General features: G+C 27.2%; 2 protein-coding genes across 3 annotated transcripts; both read left to right on the top strand.

The window, feature by feature from the left end:
* Window positions 1-9,487: 9,487 nt before the first annotated feature.
* LOC110647382 (probable pectin methylesterase CGR3) lies at window positions 9,488-13,589 on the top strand. 2 transcript variants are annotated; one of them, XM_058135227.1, is made up of 8 exons: window positions 9,488-9,668; window positions 9,848-9,867; window positions 9,900-10,033; window positions 10,208-10,247; window positions 10,409-10,450; window positions 11,833-12,207; window positions 12,668-12,723; window positions 13,246-13,589. In XM_058135227.1, exons 3-8 carry the CDS (start codon window positions 9,911-9,913, stop codon window positions 13,396-13,398), a joined length of 789 nt encoding a protein of 262 aa, XP_057991210.1. In that variant the 5' UTR covers window positions 9,488-9,668; window positions 9,848-9,867; window positions 9,900-9,910; the 3' UTR covers window positions 13,399-13,589. The 2 variants fall into 2 exon arrangements, with proteins under 2 accessions (XP_057991210.1, XP_021656883.2); XM_021801191.2 differs by lacking the exon at window positions 9,848-9,867 and having other exon boundaries at window positions 9,902-10,033.
* Window positions 13,590-17,200: 3,611 nt separating this feature from the next.
* Window positions 17,201-19,161, top strand: LOC131173127 (sugar carrier protein C-like). Its single transcript, XM_058134932.1, has 4 exons — window positions 17,201-17,382; window positions 17,474-17,799; window positions 17,880-18,506; window positions 18,589-19,161. The coding sequence occupies exons 1-4, from the start codon at window positions 17,250-17,252 to the stop codon at window positions 19,036-19,038; spliced, it is 1,536 nt and encodes a 511-aa protein (XP_057990915.1). The 5' UTR covers window positions 17,201-17,249; the 3' UTR covers window positions 19,039-19,161.
* The last annotated feature ends 738 nt before the right edge of the window (window positions 19,162-19,899 follow it).

The following is a 19,899-nucleotide window of genomic DNA, read 5'->3' as shown; positions in this document are numbered from 1 at the left end:
GTGTATAAGATAAGAGTTGCAGAGATGAGAATGTTAAGGTGGATGAGTGGCCATACTAAACTAGATAAAGTTCGTAATGAGAGTATTAGAGAAAAGGTAGGAGTGGTGTCAATTGAGGATAAGTTGAGAGAATGAAGATTGAGGTGATTTAGTCATGTGAAGCGTAGACATATAGAGGCTTCAATTAGACAAGTAGAGTACATTGGGTTAGAAGATAGAAAGAAAAGAAGGGGTAAACCTAAACTGATTTGGAGGAAAATAGTACAATATGACTTAGAAACATTATACATTTATAAGGATTTAACCCAAAATCGTTTAGAGTAGAGAAAGATAATCCATATAACCAACCCTAATAAATTTTTAGGATAAAAACTTAGTTGAGTTGAATTGAGTATTATCCTATAAGTCCATATTTACGGAAAAAAAAAATTCACAATAGCATCAACTCCTTAGTTATATTCTTGAATCTAAAGAATCCCATTACTTATGAGGCTTTCATAAGAATGCATCATTTTAAAACAGCCTTCCTCCTTAAGAATGCATTACTTATAAATTCCAATGATGTTTTCTCTAAGAATTTTTTTTTAAGAATTAAATCTGAATTCTCTCCTTAAAAATATAGTGAGTCTCACTACTATACTCAATATTTAATTATATTTTAATTTTTATAAATTAAGATTTTATATATATAATTAATGTGAAAACTAACATATGATATTAAGTTATTAAAAAATTATGAATAATTAGTTTTTAAATATGAAGAAATAATCACATTTTATTATTATTTTTTTATTATATATGTGAGGATGGAGTGTCAAATTTGAATTTCTCAAATTACGACCCACCGCTGCAATCATATAGTTTACTTGCTGACGAAGAGAAATCAAGCTAATTAAGTTTTTTGTTTTTTCTTTTTTAATATAAAGCGGAACAAAATCATTAACAACTGTTGTCAGGCGGCCTTTTTTTATTCACTATATATGAATTTAAAATATTAAAAGGTTGTAAATTGTATATAATCGTGACAAACTTGCAGCAATTTATAATTATTTATATGTTGAGAGGCGTGAACGATTCATTATAAATAATGATAATAATAATAATAATAATAATAATAATAATAATAATAATACACAAGAATCTCTTTCTTTGTGCTTAATTAAGGTTTTGGAAGACAGCAACATATATTAATATACATAATTCTCCGTTGGGTTAAAGTTTGATTCTTTACTTGCTGCTTATAATTTAAGTTTATATATTTTAAATTTATTATTGTATAAGATAAAGGAAAAATTATTATTTAATTTTTATATTTTAATAAAAAAATTATTTTATTTTTATATTTTAAAAAATATATTATTTATTACTTGTAAAAACTTTTATTAAACTATTTATTTCCTTCATCAAATTTTTTATTAGTTAATATTGATCAACCTACTATTTAGTCCCTCTATTTTAGTAAAACTAGTTAATTAGTCTTTATATTTTAGAAAAAATATATTAGTTAGTTCCTGTAATTTAACTTTGTTAATTATTTAGTTCTGTAATTATTTTTTATACGTAAAATATTTTAATTCTCTCTCATTATTTTATTCTTATACTTTATTGTTTCTCTCTCCATATCTTTTTCTCTATACCCACACTTTTTTCTTCTTTATTCTCTCTTTAAGTTGTCTACACAAAAAACTTAATCAGTTTCTTTAAATTTCTAAGTAGTTAAGGAAATTTATTTCTAAGTATAAAAAACATAAATGTTCAAATAATTGAAAATTAAAAAAAATATAAATTAAGATCTAGTCTCCACATAGCAATTTCTATTTTTATCTAAAAATCTATTTTTTAAATACATAAACCAGCTAATTAGTTTTACTAAAATAAAAAGATTAAATACTAGTATTTTTCAAAATACATAGATTTATTAATTAGTTTCTTTAAAATAAAAGGACTAAATAGTAATGTGAATAATATGGGTAACGGAAAATTTGATGGAGGGACTAAATAATTTATGAAAATTTTTACAGAGACTAAATAGTATATATATATTTTTTAAAATATAGGGACTAAGTAATTAATCTTGTTAAAATACATGGACTATATAGTAATTTTTCCTAGGATAAATTATACAAATAGTATCTCAACTTAAGAGTATGTAATAATATGATACAAAAACTTTAATTTATAACACAAAATTCTATGATCATTTAAGTAATATTAAACCCTCATATAACCTTCAGTAATTAGTTCTTATTTATGCTAACATGATATTTATTAAATTAAAAATTATATTTTCATTAATTGATTTCAAATAAATAGATTATGGATTATTGAAATATCAATATGTGTAATTTGAGTCGTCATGGATTAATAAAGAATAAAATTAATTTTTTTATAAGTATCAAATTAATAAAGAGAAAATATATATTTTTTTAATCTGACAAATGTTATATTAGCCAAAATAACTTAGAAATTGATTACTGATATCACACATGGGTTTTATTTTGCTTAAATTGCAGAAGGCTTATTTTGACCCTTAAAATATAGGTCAATAGTCATATAAGTCTTTAAAATATTTCAGGATCTAAACAAGCCTTTGAAATTTTTTGTTTACAAAAAAGATTAAATAAGTCCTTTAAGTTTTAGAAATAGATTAAATAAGTCATTTTACTAGTTTGGGACAAATAACCCTTTAATTTCTAAAAATAGATTTAAAAAAAATTAAATTATAATTTATCTCTAATATAAATTCAGCTAAGGTTATGTGTGAAAATCTTTTGCTGCACAGAGTCCTTATTAGCAATCCTACGTATCTAATTTATAACATCCCGGTAAGTATTAGCTGTATCATGAGGCAAATTAATAAATTATTTTTTGCTAAATTTTTTGCTAAATAATACAAAAAATAATATATTATTTTCATCATAGTTTCTGTAAAGAAGATTATTAAACAATTCGGTAACTAACAACTTATTAATCTGCTTTAGAATGCGGCAAATATTCATCAAGATATTACTAATCAGATACACAAAATTATTGACGAAGACTTTATGCACTAAAAGATTTTCGTACATAACTTTAGCTACATTTATGTTAAAGGGAAATTATAGTTAAGTCATTTTTTTTAATCCATTTTTAAAAGTTAAAGCCTTATTTGTCCCCAATAGCTTATATAATCTACTTTAAGAAATTTGAAAAACTTATTTGATCTTTTTTTAAAAATTGAAGGGTTATTAGACTCGAAACACTTTAAGAACCTATATGACTATTTATTATAACTTAAAAGGACTAAATAAGTCTTTTGCCTACTTAAATTAAAAGTTAAAGAGTTTTATATTACAAATTAAAATTTATCAGCTTTATTATCACGTACCCCTAAATTGAGATATTATTTATATAATTTATCCTTAATATTCTACATATAATTATTAATTGATATAAAATTTAATTAATATAAGAAATATTTACACATAAAAATATTTAATTGCAAGACATTTTTTCATTAAAAAAAAAAAAGAGGTTGATGCCAAAATTGTTTAAGGGATTAATGTCATGATAAGAAAAATTCATACCTAGATACTTGATTAATAAAAAAATCACATAAAAAAAGTGAAACATATTTATATCGTAAAAAACAACTTTAATTAAAAAAATGTATATGCAAGTGTGTGTATGTATATATATATATATATATATCATAACCTTGTTTTTGGTTAGCTCATCTTGCATCTCTTTGTAAATGGTCTCCTTAAACTTTTTATATTACAATATAATCCTTCATTGCACTCAAAATCGGTTTTTTCAGCTTAATGAATTTGAAATAAAAGGAAAATTTATTATTTGATCTTTGAGTTTTGATTGATATTACAATTTGGTTTTTATATTTTAGAAATTAAATAATTTAATCCCTCACTTATACTTCCTTCAAAATAATAAATCTTGCGGTCCAATATTGCTATTAGTTTAAGTGAAAAAGATAAATATATCATTTATTAAATTAAGAAAAATTTATTATTTGATCATTGGATTTTTATCGATATTACAACTTAATTCCTGTATTTTGAAAATTGAATGATTTAGTCCTATATTTGATAATTATAGAAATTATTAGAATTTATTTTTTTCTTATTAACTTTGTTCTTATTAAATTTTTTTTTGAATTCTTTTATAGAACAGAAAGAATTAATTTATTTGATAATAATTAATTTTAATTGAGGGAAAAAATAAGTGATGGACTAAATTATTCAATTTTCATAATATAGGGATCAAAGCGTAATATCAATCAAACTTAGGGACCGAATAATAAATTTTTATTAATTAAATAAAGTGTATATTTATTTTTTCATTTAAACCAATAATAATATTAGATGAAAGAACCGCTAATTTTAATGATAGAATATAAAAGATATTAAATCGTTAAACTTTCAAAATGCAATGATCAAATTATAAATTTCCCATTTTAAAACCAATTAAATCCAATTTTTAACAAATCTCAATTAAGTGAAATACACTCGCTTGAAAATTAAAATAAAATATTAAAAAAAAAAAGCTTTAGCTCCTATTAACAAATAAGTTCCAAAGCAGCTTAAACAAAACATCTACCATTAGTTGCTTAATTAGAGCATAATTGCTTAATTTATTTTATTCTCCCTCTTAACAAAAATCAATCCTAAGAGTTAATTATAATAAAAAGAAAAAGAGTTTGATTACAAAATCAATTTTAAATGTAAAATCCAGAAACCCTAAAATGCAGAGTCAAGTGAGCAAATTAGAGCTATTTTCTTTCACAAATCTGTAAAATTTCTTGAAGACCAAATTTTAATCCCTTCAAAATCATGAAATTCATGAAATGCATGTTCTTCAAACCCACCAAAACCTAAAAAAACATCAAATATCAAATCCCAAAAAAAAAAAAAAAATCATCATAATCAAATCAATCTCATTGAAAAATTATGAAATGTAAAAATTAGAACAAAATTTTAAATACAAATATCAAATCCTAAGCCCAAAAAAATAATCACACTTAAGTAAAGAAATTACCAATTAAAAAATAAAAATTTATTGTAAATAACTACAAAATTCTAGAATTTAAAATGCATAAGCGATAGTCATAAAAAGAAGGGGCAGAACGTAGAAGAAAATTACATTTTATGAGAATTGTAATGACGCTACTAATTAAGATCATCAGTCATAGAAGATCAGGGACAAAGGTAGAATTCCAAGATCTATACATCATTGAACCCTTGAAAATTTATAGAAGAACGATACGGATTTTGGTCATTGAATTTTGAACATGCCAATTTCAACACTGGATCCTCAATTATAACTAGAAAATAAACCAAAATAAAAAATAAAAGGAGGAGTGTGTCTGTGAATAGAATATGAAATTTTTTTTGATATAGAATAAGAACATTTAAAAGAGAGCATTGCAAATATCCTCGCTTACTCTTGAATTTTCCTCCTCTCTTTCTTCCTTTTTTGTCCTCTTCCTCACATTTTCTCCTCTATTCTTTTTCTCCTCATCCCTTTAGTTCTTTTTGGGTGGCCATCGATGGTTACCCTCCATTCCTTTTTCATTTGTTTTTCTTGTTTTTTGTGTGTTTTTTCAATAACTCACAAGTCTACATACGTCTGAAACTGACCAAATCTTCATATCTTTTTTTGTTAATGGATTTTGAGTGTATTTAATTGGATTTTTTTGTTTATATTTTATCTCATTTTTATAGAGTTGTTTCCCATAGTTGACAATTTCTTTTGTGTATTTTTGGATGATTTTATTTTGTTTGTTTGATAGGAATGCAATTAATGGAATACATTTTTAGAAAAAAATGAATTTTTTAGAATTTTGAAAATGAAAAATGACATAAAAAAAAGAGAAAAATAAATAAAATGGGAAGAAGGGAAAAAAAAGGTGAAGAATGTGAAAATATTAAGGAAGACATGAAGGAAGGAAGAAGAGAAGGGAGAGAAGATTGAGAAGAAGGCGAAATGTAGGAGTGATACTATGAGTGCATTGTCCTTTGTCTCTTCAATTGTTAATTTTTTATTTACATTGATGTAACACTTTCTTTTTCCTTTTTTTTTTTAAATACATCTTTTTTGTAAGCTAAATTTTATTAAATTTTAATTTTAAATGAATATAAGAAAACTCCAACCAATTAAATCCAAAAACTCATTTTAGATGCAATTAAACATCAATCAAAGCATAAAGGTTGATTTTGCCGATGTTTATTCTAACTTATAAGTTGGTTGTAATTTTAAATTTACCTATTTATTTAAGATATTTTTAAAATTTATAAATAAAACAAAATTATGGGAGATGGACTTTTTTATTTTGGTATTTTTATTAAGTATTTTATTGCATTACTCTTATTTAATATTATAATTCATCTATATATATCTTTATCATGTTTATTCTATTTTTTATGAGCATATTTATTTATTTATTTATTTATTTTTATATTCTTGTTAAAAAATTATTTTTCTTTAATAATTTATACAAATTATTTAATTTATTTTAATAAATTTATTTTTTTTATTAATTTTATTGAAAAACTTGTCTATAAAATTTTTTTTATTTAATTTGAAATTAAATTATGTTATAATATGATTAAAATGTATTTTGAAAATATTATAATAAAATATTAAGTTGATATAATTTATCATTTGAAAAAATAATTTAATATTATTTTAATTATTTTAATACTCAACTCAACTTAACTAAACCTTTATCCCAAAAATTTGGGGTCGACTATATGGATTCGCTTTCTCCACTCTAAAGGATTTTGGGTTAAATCCTCAGAAATGTGTAATGCTTCTAGGTCATGTTGTACTACTTTCCTCCAAATTAATTTAGGTCTACCCCTTTCTACTTGTCTAATTGGAGCCTCCATATGTCTACGCTTCACATGACCAAACTACCTCAATCTCTCTTCTCTCAACTTATCTTCAATTGGCACCACTCCTACCTTTTCTCTAATACTCTCGTTACGGACTTTATCTGGTCTAGTATGGCCACTCTAATTTTCTTATAAAAAAAAATAATGACGAATTTTAACTTTATTTGTCAATTCCTTAAATATTCATGGGAACCACCTGCTAATTCCAACGAATATTTAATTAGACATTGAATTTGCATACACTCAACAATGACTGATAACTTGAATAATTGATATTATTATTATTATTATTATTATTATTATTATTATTATTATTATAGTTGTGTGGAATTAGTCCACCATATGGTGACCATGTAGTTATCAACGGTTATTATTTTAAACTGATTCATCTATCCACTCTGTGAAAGTTGGAGTGCTTGAATTTTATTTTATTATATTTTTTATTTATTATTAAATATTATTTTATTTGATTTTAATTGAAATAGGAAGAAACGCAATCTTAAAATTATTTGATAGAAAATTTTATTTTAAATGTGCATAAGTTAATTTAAAATTTTATTTTTATTATTTTTTCCCTAAATTTTAATCACAATTACCTGAATATTAAGATTAATTAAAACTGCATAATTAATGTAAAAAAATTAATTTTTAATTATAAAAGATATTAACAATTTAAAAAAAAATTAAATTAAAAAAGAGGGTCCATATTTTCTTAATATTCTGCAATGGTTGAACTTTCAGCTACATTATTTTTAGCAATTTAAGAATCTTTTCACAAAGGAAAAAAGGCTTATTTTAATCTTTAAATTATTAGCTAAATGTTAAATAAATTTTTAATTTTTTTAATTCAACTTTAAAAAATATGTTAAATAAGTCAAAATTAACAGTATCACTTAACGCAATAAAAAAATTAATAAAGTTAATTATTTTTTAAATAAAATATTAATTTTATATTTAAATAATTAAAAAATATATAAAAAATTAAAAAGAATATTTCTTTATTTCAGGAAATTGAAAATTAATTCCAAACATGTGCAGTGAACAATCAAAACAATAAAATTTATTAATCAATTTAGAATTTTTTCTACTATCGTTTGAAAGAAAATATTGTATATAAAAGTTAAGTTGCCAAGAAAATGAATACAATTAGGAATGATGAATTGTCAATTGCTTTAATCATTAAAAGAAATGTAAATTAAGTTTGTTTCTACAAAACAATTGCTTGTTTCTATCAATGAATTAACATGTATTTCAACAAAAAGGGTGAGAACAGGGACAAAGCAATTGTATACAGCTACTAGTAAAATCTCTATAATAAAAAAATAACCTAATTTACTATCTCTGCTTCTCTTAGACCTTCCGTCAAACAGATTGTGCGCAGCACAATGTAAAACAATCAATATCAATAAAAGGCATGAAAATTCTAATTAACCATTAATTCATCACAATTCAAATTTCTAATGAGAAATTCATGACATTTGCCATCAATTTCTATACCGTGACATTAGGCATGATAGTTGCAAAGATGGAGGAGGTAGAGGCTATGGCTATGATTGTGGAAGGATGGGTGGCCATGGTCGTAGACGGATGAGATCACTGATGTAGACGATGCTTGGCCACTCTCTTCCTTGAAACACCAACTAGTCATCTCCTTTTGTTCTTTAGCCAAACCACTGCCATATAACAAGAAGAAGAAGAAGAAGAATAACGCAAAAGAAAAGAACAACGTAGAAGAAAAGAGCAATACAGAAGAAGTTAGAATAAATTAATTTTTCTTTTATTAATTTTATTTTTTAATTTAAAAATAAATAAAAAGATATTAAAATAATATTATATTTTTTTTTTGCCTTTAACGATGAATAAGGTTTATTTGATATAATTTTAAAGTTAAAAAATTTATTTGTACATAAAAAATATTTAATAATTTATTTTACTTTTAGCTAACAGTGTTAAAATAAATAAATTTATTCTGCTTTAATTTAATTTTATGATTAAAAATTAAAAATTTTCATATTAATCGATTGATTTGTCAATTATTTTATAAATAAAATTATTTAATTATTAATTATTTTATAAATAAAATTATAATTATAATTAATACGTCAATAGATTAATCTAAAAATTTTTAATTTATTTAAATAATTTTTATAAAATTAAATTAAAATTTAATAAATTTTATAAAAAAATTAAAATTAAATGGGCGCGATATTTACCTGTTATTTATATAAATTTTCACATGTAAATTCACACCCGTGCAACTTCATTAATCTTTCAAGCATAAAAATACATTTGAGATATGTAAGTAGTTTAAAATTAAATATATAAATATGGGCTCTAAACCTTATTAAAAACTTAATAAAACATTCAATATCACATGATTTATTTATTTTTATAAATATTAAACATTGATTTTCTTTAGAATAAATTGCATGGGAAATTTGGTTGATTTTAAAATAACTTGAAATCAGAGAAAATGGAACATTACACACTCACCAAAATTATTATTATTATTTTTTTAATTTTGAATTAAAATTTATTAATATATATATATACTTAAATCAATTATCTATTTTCTTTTGGGATTTGCATTTCTCCATAATTAGAATTTGATAGAGGAAAGGAAGCCTCAAGAATGGGCTATGAATGTAAGAAGCCCAGTTGATATAAAAATAAAATTTCACAAACAAATAAATAAATCCATGAGCTGAAGCAGATCTGCGTCGCGTTCTAAAAGGACTCAAAAGCCTAACTGTTTTTGTCAATTCTTGATCTCAGGTAAGTACCGAATACTCTGAATTGCTTTTCTGTGATGCTTTTCTTGAACGAACTTACTGTTAGATGCTAACCTAAATGACTTTTGCTTAATTGCCAAATTTGGGTTGTGTTAGAATTGGATTTTCGCGCTGTATAATGGGTTTGGTTTGATTTTGTATTTTGAAATCGGAAATGGGCAGTGAAGCGTTGTTAGAACAATGACTACATTTTTTTTATGGGTTGTTGAATAATAGATAGCAATAATGTCAAGGAGACAGGGAAATCCTGCTAGACGCTTAGCTGAGAGTGGAAGCCTTCCTTTTGGTGGATCCGTTCACACGAAATCACGTTCTTCTCCATTACTTTCAATTGGCCTTGTGGTTGTGGTAATTTCTATTGCTACTCAGCTTTTGCATTTTCAATGTGTGGCATTATTTCCCAGGAAGTGGTATTCCTTTATTAGACAAGCAGATGATTGTCTGTTTTTAATTGCTTGCTGGGGTTCTGTTTTTAACAAACTGGCGTTTAACTGTTTGATTCATTTGGTTTTTTAATTTCAGGGTGCAATTCTTCTGGTTGTGTATTGTTACAGTGGCTCAGGTTTAACCTCTTCTCTGATTTAGGGAATGAAACCAAATAAAATAAATAAATAAATTCAACATAGGCAACTGAATAGGATGACCTCAGTTGTCTAGTTTAAGCTATCTTACATTTTTTATATAATACCTTCTGCACTGAATTTAATGAGGCTTATGTGACAGGTGGACGTATCAGTGAAAGAGAAGCTTTCAGCAAAGTGGAAGGTATGTGCGACTTCCTCTTATGTTTTCAAAATCTTCCACTCTATGCTGTTAATATATTAAACGATCACCAAGTATATTGACACATAGAAATGGGTTCATTGAATTATTTATATGAATGTTCTTCTACAATAATCATTCTTTTAGCTCTAAAACTTGCTGAAAATGTATTAATAAACTGAATAAAACAAGGGATAGAAACTCATACATAGTCCACTCCAACTATATTGGGATTGAGATATATCTTATTTAATATGAATTCCTCAGTACATGGACCATAATCAAACAAAAACTTCTTTGAGTTTATGTTATGATAATTAGAAGAATAGAAACTTTGGGAATGCATAGGAGAACATGTTGTATAAGTAGGATGTGAGCTGTTATGGGCGGCCGTAAATGGAGGAAAATAACTGAAGTTGTTAGGGAAGTCATACTTAGTTGTAACAGTTGAGAAGCCGTCTATAAAAAGAAATGTAATCTGAGAAAGGAAGCCGTTATGATCAATAAAGAAAATATCATTCTTCCTCATCCCCATTTCTTCTATTATCTCATCTCGTTTCTTCTTCATTCTCAGAGCAGAAACCCTATCTTCGATTCTGTTACAAATTAGTAATTGGAAATTATGACAAAAGGTTTCTTTTTAGCTACATGTTGACCCTTTTTGATCTTGTTCTCTGAGGATCTATTTCATTTGTCTCCATTTACTGTTCTTAACAAAATTTTCTGTGGGAAATTTTTTTTGGAGCTTTACTTAGCTTTATCCATTGGATAGTGTTACTTCTTCAGGACATCCTTACATGCCAGATTTTAGCTCTTATAATGTAAATAATTAGATACTAAAAAAATTCTATTATCTAACTTCTGATTAATTTAACTGCCAGAATTTTTTGACATTTGCTGTTCTTATGGGAAACATTGGGCATTATTACATGAAGGATCTTCTGAGCTGATTTAGTTCATATTGTATAAATCTAACATTATTAAGTCCAAAAAAAATGTAGGCATATTGGGCTATTTTGACATCTATGGTAAGAGAGTGCTAGTACCCTGTTTTTGACTTACCATTGTAGAATTGTGTGGATATGATCCTATTATCTTTAATCTTTCATGAAGTAACTAATTGAACTGGCGGGCTTATGTGTAGAAACAGAATACTTGTACCACCACTACCCTAGGCTTTGCGCATTTATCTTCTATGTTAATATTTTATTTGAGGATTAAGAATGAATAGAAATAAACATTTTAGGTCTGTCAATACTCAATCCTCTATGTGATAATGTGAAGCATTATAGCATTGCTATACTCTTGTCATGAAATACTTTGGGTATGATAAATATTGAATAAAACAATTCAACATTCTGAAGATTTGAAGTATGCAAATGCAGGTAGTGGCTCATGCACATTAGAAGTTCAAAAAGCAATACCTATTCTGAAGAAGGCTTATGGTGACAGCATGCTTGAAGTATTGCACCTAGGCCCTGACACATGTTCTGTAGTAGTGAAGTTGTTGAAAGAAGAAAAAACAGAAGCCTGGGGTGTGGAACCATATGACTTGGATGATTTGGATGCCAACTGCAAGAGTCTTGTGCGCAAAGGCATTGTGCGTGTGGCTGATATCAAGTTTCCGCTGCCTTACCAGGCAAAATCATTTTCTCTTGTTATAATTTCAGATGCATTGGATTACTTGTCTCCAAGATATCTCAACAAAACTCTTCCTGAATTGGCAAGGGTGTCTTCTGATGGTGTCATTATATTTTCCGGTAATTTGCCACGATGCTTATGTCTGTTTGTGTTGTTAGTCTTTTGCCTATCTGTCCTCACAGATAAGACCCAGCCAGAAATTATTTAAACAATGGGTTTGACCTTGAAGATGTTTGCTGATATCCTAAATTAGCTTGCTCATCTTGCTTACATATAGACGGTAAAGAGTCAACTTCTGCCACTTTGTTAACCCTCTTTTTCTTATTTAGTCCATAGTCTTCAGTATATTTATGAGAGATCAAGAAGGTTTTTCCTATTTTTTTTTTTGGTAAATACTTCTGCTTTGACTATGAAACTGCTTTTGCTTGAATAATTGAATTATATATGCCCAACATTTTATGCAAGGATACCCTAAATGTAGTTCTCTTCCTTGAATGTCTTTTAGCTTTTTTCAAAATTGAATGTCAGAACAATAATTGTTCTTCTGGCTTGATTACTGATTTTTGTTTCCTTTTGTAGGCTATCCAGGTCAGCGTAAAGCAAAGGTTGCTGAGTTATCTAAGTTTGGCCGTCCTGTAAGTAGCCATTGTTTGCCAAACTTTCATTTTATTCTGGACTCTGGAGTCAATGTTTTGCACTTTTTAATAGCATTTCATGACATTTATGTATCATTGTGGCAATTTATTAATTACGTGCAGCTTGACATTAGGCCACATGATTTTAGAATGCCACTTGTATCAAGATTGCTTTTACCCTTGGACCTTAAATCAGGTTGTAATGATAAGGGGTAAACTTTGATAAGTACATCTTTAGAGTAATTTCAGAGAATTGCTGCTGCTGCTGCTGCTTCTGCTCCTCCCCCTTCTTTCCTCTTCTTCTTGTGCTAGGGGCCCTTATCCTTAGGTTGGCTATGATATGAAAAGTGTGTTTTCCTGTATCACTGATGCTTCCCTCCCCTTTTTAAATGGTATAGCTTTTAGTCATACCAGTCTTTTTAGCTTCTTTTTAAATGATGTAACTTGTAGTCATACCAGTCTTTGTTATATACATAAAAGTTGTACTTCAAAAGAATTATTCATTCTGTTATGTTTTTGAAGGCCAAATTTCGGAGCTCGACATGGTGGATAAGGTACTTTCTTCAGAATAGATTAGAGGAGAATGAAGCTGCTGCAAAGAAGTTTGAGCAGGCTTCAGTAAAAAGGTCATATAAACCGGCCTGCCAAGTTTTCCATCTTAAATCATATCATTGAGAATCTCTACATCACTTCAAGCATTTGCTCTTGATGCTTCTTGGCAAAAACCATGCCAATAAGCACCTTAGGCACCCATGGTTAAATTGTTCTATAGAAATTACATTTGCTTTGTTTTTTGTGTCATCCGTTAAATTTTTTCGATAATTTATTTTCCGGAGGAAATGAACATTCTGAATTCGATTCTACAATTCTTTCATCTGTTTCAGCACCCCAACTGCTGTTGCTTGTTGTAATTACAGTGATAGTTCTGTTAGTATGCTTGTTTTGATAATTATAAAAGCAGAGTTAAATTTCATTCAGTAATAATAATAATAATAATAATAATTTTAGCTTGATATGTTACCTTTTGTTTTATGGCTCTTTTGTTGTGAGTAAATTTATGAAACATGATATTGTAGGAGAAGAATCTTGAGAGAGATGCTTGGGGTAAGCTAGGAGTGCAATCGGCTGGTTTGGTTCTGAACCAAATCAAACTATAGAATCCAAACAATCGAAAAGCATAGTTTTGCAAACTGAAGCTAACCAAATTAATCGTAAAATTAAATCAAACTGAATAAAAAAAAATTTGAATAGCTGTGTAATAAAGTTAGTCTTTAAAATAAGTTTAACTAAAGTGGCAAATGGCACTCTATTAATTAATTATTTATTTATTTCCTTTTGTGTATTATACCATATCGTATTATTCCTACCATTGAAAATGTGACTTTTAGTTTCTTAATGATTAATTTAAACATTTAAAAATAAATAACATAAAAATTTAAATTATATATATATATGACCTTAATTTTTTTATATTTAACATAAAATTTACAAAAAATTAATAAATATTTATGAATTGTAATTGCAAAAAAAATACATTTTATCGTTAATAATAACAATAATGAATTTCTTACTTAAAAAAAGTTTTTTAATATGTATATATTAAATTAAATAAAATTCATTAATAATAATAATAATAATAATAAGGCTTTTCACTAATTCTTAGATTTATGTAATTAATTACAAGCTTCCAACCTGACCAATATAGAAATTAGTACTCATATGGAGACTAGTGATATTTCATAGGATCAACACTCCTTTCAAGCTTTGATCAGTAACAATGGCTATAACACATGCAATTGCATAGCAAATTTGTTAGGAGTAGACGAGAAAGGACAAGAATGAATAAGTAGGTGCCTTGTACAAGCCGTTTAGTGCATCACCTGATCCATCAATGCAGGAAATGCGTCAAGCATGTTTCGACTATTTGACACTTAGGCAGCAATTTCTCAAATGGACCGATAGCTATACTTCCAGGCCTAAAGCCTCACCCTTTGAACTTGGCTCTCCATTTTTTGGCTGTGACTGTCTATGGTGTTGGACGCTTATTACTTCCATTTCCTTCGCCTAAGCACATGTTGACTGGGGCTAGATTAATTTTGGTGTGTCTTCCTCACTCATTTTCATTTTATGACTTCATCTTTTAGTTACTTTCTCCACTGAATTCTGTATTTGGATGAAAATTGTATATAACAATGTTTCTACTTACTTTCTTTTCAGGGTGCATCAGGCATAATTTTTCCTAATCATAAAAGCAGAGGGATTTAGACAAATGCTTTTTTCCTATAACAATGCCAGCTTACTTTAGTGATCTCCCCATGAATTGAGAATGTGGGGATGAAAGCATTTTGCAGTATTAGGAATGGGTAACTGTGGAAACTGACCAAGCTATTGTTGGTCATTTATATTCAGAGAAGAAAGAAGAAGCGCAATACGAACTGTTGGGATGGTCACAAATGCCTCTTCATTTTCTCTTTTCTTCGTCCTGTTCTGTAATATTGAGAGAATTGAGTTTGACTGTAACATATTGAGAGAACTATGCAAAAGATTACATTGTATCCATTCTTTAACTTGGATTAAAAGCTCAGTATTTATAGGATGATGGGACTTGATAATTTTCTCCTTTTTTTATTGTATATTTTTCTTGTGTGTTGGGTAAAATCCTCTTGAATCATAATGAGATGAAGATGTTCACCCATGATCGTCATCTGATTTTGTAGCATAAGAACATAGAAGAGAAAATAGAGCAAGTTGTTATTTCACTAAAGTCCACTATTCCATTTTCGGGATTAAAGTTTTGAGATGGGAAATGAATGGTGTCAAAATTTCATCAAACATGTGGCAAGCATGCAACTGAAGCAATTAATCAAACATGTTTTGCGCATGAAATTAATTGCAGCGACCATACGCAATATCAAAGCCACATATATAACGAAATCAGTGTCTTGCAATTGATATTGCGGTAACATTTGCCAAAGTCCTTTGACAGGAACATCACCATCAAAATTGTTAAAATATAAATTGACATATTCCAATGCACATTTAATTAGGTAATTTAGAATCTCACTAGAAAAATTATTACGAGGCATATCAAATGATTGTAATTTCCTTATCACTCTAAGACAAAATTCTTAGCTCACACACATGAAAAATTAGTTGCTTTATCCATGCATTGCAAATTATTTATTTTTTATTTTAATAATATAATTATTATTTATTTTTTTAATATTTTATATTTTAAATTTATACAATAAACGATAAATTTTTTAGTTAATTATGTTAAATATAATTTAAATTTATATTAAAATTTTAAATAATTATATATCTATTAAATTTAAATTAAATTTTTATTTCTTAAATGATTATCAATTATTTTCCTCTAAATATTTGTTTATAAAATTGTGACAATAAAATAAAAAAGACTAAATACTTTAAATAATTGTATTTAAAAAAGACTATATACTATTAGAAAGAATTTGATCATAAAAGCAAATATAATAATGAATATCCTTAATAATAATAATAATAATAATAATAATAATAATAATAATAATAATAATAATAATAATAATTTTCTAATTTGTGATCATATTTTTTTTCTTCTCATATTGATTTTTTTTAGGTCTTGAGCTTGTTTTTGTAAAATTAAATTTTGTTGTATTTCTCAATAATTACAAAATCATTATTATTTTCCTATACAATATTTTACGATTTTTTATTCATTTAACCATATAAATTATTGAAAAGTTATACTATTAACGGCATATTTATTTGTTTTGGTAATTTGATTTTTCAAACTTTATATCTTTTATTGGAATATTTATTTTTTAAAATATAATCTATAATTATATACATAAACAGAAATATAAATATATCAGATTTGAAAAATAGAATATAATAAATAATTAAAAACACAATTATGCACATTTAAAAAATAAAAAATAATTGAATTACTGATTAAAAAAAAGATTTTAATAAGTTCCATACTTAATATTTAAGAAAAGTGAAAAATAAATTTATTTTTTAAATATTAATAAATAAATTATTCATAAATATCATTTAATTTTTTAAATTTGAAGTTTAATTGTTAATAAATTATTTATATTTTTTAAAATGATTTCATACGTACCAATTGAAGGATAAAAGAAAAATAGGAAAAAAGGAAAAATAAAAATTATTATTTTCTTGTCGGCATATTCAGTGTTCGTTCATGATAAATAGTCTTGCCGGGTTGGTGTCCCAATACTAATATGTTTCTCTGGTCAGCATATTAATTCAAATAAAATTCTAACACTAAATCTTCAAATTAAATCCAAATTCCATTCCGCCAGATCATCTGAAATCCTCAAATCCAAACACTACTCTGTCAATAGAATAAACTTATACAAATCCTAGTAGAACAATGGTAGCAGCTCTCCCAGCAGTCTATATAAAAGCAGCATGCTATTTCACTCTCAATCCATCTATTTTTAGCTTCTCAATAATCTTATTCCTTAGTCTCTCAATCGATCTCAAGCAAAAAAGCAACTATGGCTGGCGGAGTTATTGTTTCAGCGACCGCTGGGAAGGATTACCCTGGCAACCTTACTCTCCATGTTTTCATTACCTGTGTTATTGCAGCTACAGGAGGTTTAATCTTTGGATACGATCTGGGTATTTCAGGTGTGTTCTAGCTAAGCTAATTGTGTTGAGAATTTGTTTGACTAATGTGTTTAAGCCCTGATTAATATGGTACTAAATTAACTACATGCAGGCGGTGTTATATCCATGGATGATTTCTTGAAGAAGTTCTTTCCTGCTGTTTACCGGAAGCAGTCACTGGTTCATCAATCGGTTAACCAATACTGCGCTTTTGATAGCCAGATATTGACGTTGTTCACCTCTTCTTTATATCTTGCTGCTCTTGTTTCATCCATATTTGCCTCCTATATCACCAGAAAATTGGGGCGCCGGGCTTCTATGGTTGCCGGTGGGGTCCTTTTTGCTGTTGGTGCAATCCTTAATGGGTTTGCTCAGAATCTTGCCATGCTCATTATTGGTCGTCTGTTGCTTGGTTTTGGTGTTGGAAGTGCCAATCAGGTATAGTTTCACGTTCTTTTTTTTTTCTCCAAAAATTTGTATACTTGGTTGGAATCTGATGCTTATAATTTTGTTTACAGTCTGTTCCGATATATCTCTCAGAAGTTGCTCCACACAGATACAGGGGTGGTCTAAACATGATGTTCCAATTGTCAATAACAATTGGTATTCTAGTTGCCGACCTTCTAAACTATTTCTTTGCCAAGATTGATGGTTGGGGATGGCGTTTGAGTTTGGGTATTGCTTTAGTTCCAGCTCTGATCATTATCATAGGCTCCTTTTTCCTTCCCGAGACACCAAATTCTCTGATTGAGCGAGACCATCATGAGAAAGCCAAAGAAAAACTTATTGAACTCCGCGGCGTCCCCAACGTCGATGAGGAGTTTAATGATCTAATTACAGCTAGTGAAGCAGCTAAGTTGGTTAAAAATTCCTGGAGAAATATCATTAAGAGACAGTACAGACCCCATCTTGTTATGGCTATCTGCATTCCAATGTTTCAACAGCTCACTGGCATGAACGTGATTGTGTTTTATGCTCCTGTTTTGTTCAGAACCATTGGCTTCAAAAACCAAGCTTCCCTCATGTCTGCTTTAATTACAGGTATTATTAATTCTCTAGCAACCGTAGTTTCAATCTTTACTGTTGACAAGGTTGGAAGAAGAGCTCTCTACCTGGAAGGAAGCTTGCAGATGTTTATTTGTCAGGTACTTTACTGTTCTTTTCTCTTTGAATTTGTTGTGTTGTAGAATTATTTACTGGACTACTAACTCATATGTTAATGAACAGCTTGTTGTAGCACTTGCAATTGGACTTAAGTTTGGAGTGAATGGGAATCCAGGAGATTTACCCACATGGTATGCAGTGATTGTGGTGATTCTGATATGCATATTTGTTGCTGGGTATGCATGGTCTTGGGGGCCTCTAGGCTGGTTGGTGCCAAGCGAAATCTTCCCATTGGAAATTCGATCAGCTGCTCAGAGTATCACTGTCTCTGTGAACATGATCTTCACTTTCATTATTGCTCAAGTCTTCACAGCAATGCTTTGCCATATGAAGTTTGGATTGTTCCTTTTCTTTGCTTTCTTCATTATGGTCATGGGCCTCTTCATTTACTATCTTCTGCCTGAGACTAAAGGTGTCCCCATTGAAGAGATGATCACCGTGTGGAAGAATCATCCTTATTGGAGAAAATACTACGATGATTTGCCTAGCCCCAAGCAAGTTGAATTAGCTTAGTTTTCTTAGGCAATAAATTTATCCTATTTTTGGCGGTATTTTGTTTTATTTTAGAGTATTGTGGTTTTTTTATTTAATTTTTACTTAATAAATGAAATAATAAATATAATGACTTTATTTTAAGATATGTTTAATTTAACCGTTAGATGCAGCTGATAGCCGATAACTAATAGCTATTAGTTGATAACATATAGCTAATATTCGTTGATTTATGTTAAGTATTTGTTAAAATTATATTTAAATGTTATTTATATATAAAATTATTAATAATGATATATATTATATAATTTATTTTTTTATTAAAATAAATAAATAATTATTAATGTATTACATTATATTATTTATTTTATTATTGGATTAAATATATAATTATTAATTTATTGTATTATATTATTTATTTTATTATTGTTTTTAACATTGACTATATGCAAACCTAATATTAATTTTATGATACTTTATTTATTCTAAAATATTCATAATAATGTCCAAAAAAAAAGAAAGTATTATCGAGGAAGTGGAGCCACAGTGGAAGCAGTGAAGGAGCAAGGCGTAGTAGTGTTCTGATAACAAAGCTCGAAGAGTCAAGATAAAAAAAAGAGTATTTTTCTCCAACCCTAAAATAAGAGCTATTTTCAAACTGTTATATATATATATATATATATATATATATAAACTGTTATATATATATATATATAACAGTTTATATATATATATATATATATATATATAACAGTTTGAAAATAGCTCTTATTTTAGGGTTAATATAAACTGTTCTGGTTTAATATTTTACCAACTCTCTATCAGCTATTTATTAAATTTTTAAAATTTATCAAACACTTTAATTTAACTGAATTATTAAGT

The sequence above is a fragment of the Hevea brasiliensis genome, chromosome 14 (assembly GCF_030052815.1).
Source record: "Hevea brasiliensis isolate MT/VB/25A 57/8 chromosome 14, ASM3005281v1, whole genome shotgun sequence".
In the NCBI taxonomy this organism is placed as follows: domain Eukaryota; kingdom Viridiplantae; phylum Streptophyta; class Magnoliopsida; order Malpighiales; family Euphorbiaceae; genus Hevea; species Hevea brasiliensis.
Note: the sequence above shows the minus strand (reverse complement) of the source record. Positions and strands in the feature narration are given on the sequence as shown.

Excerpts from the sequence above, each read along its gene's own strand:
- LOC110647382 (XM_021801191.2), top strand. The coding sequence starts at position 9,911 with ATGTCAAGGAGACAGGGAAATCCTGCTAGACGCTTAGCTGAGAGTGGA. Across the intron at positions 10,248-10,408 it reads GTATTGTTACAGTGGCTCAG|GTGGACGTATCAGTGAAAGA; the intron begins GTTTAACCTCTT and ends CTTATGTGACAG. Across the intron at positions 10,451-11,832 it reads AGCTTTCAGCAAAGTGGAAG|GTAGTGGCTCATGCACATTA; the intron begins GTATGTGCGACT and ends ATGCAAATGCAG.
- LOC131173127 (XM_058134932.1), top strand. The coding sequence starts at position 17,250 with ATGGCTGGCGGAGTTATTGTTTCAGCGACCGCTGGGAAGGATTACCCT. Across the intron at positions 17,383-17,473 it reads ATACGATCTGGGTATTTCAG|GCGGTGTTATATCCATGGAT; the intron begins GTGTGTTCTAGC and ends AACTACATGCAG. Across the intron at positions 18,507-18,588 it reads TGCAGATGTTTATTTGTCAG|CTTGTTGTAGCACTTGCAAT; the intron begins GTACTTTACTGT and ends GTTAATGAACAG.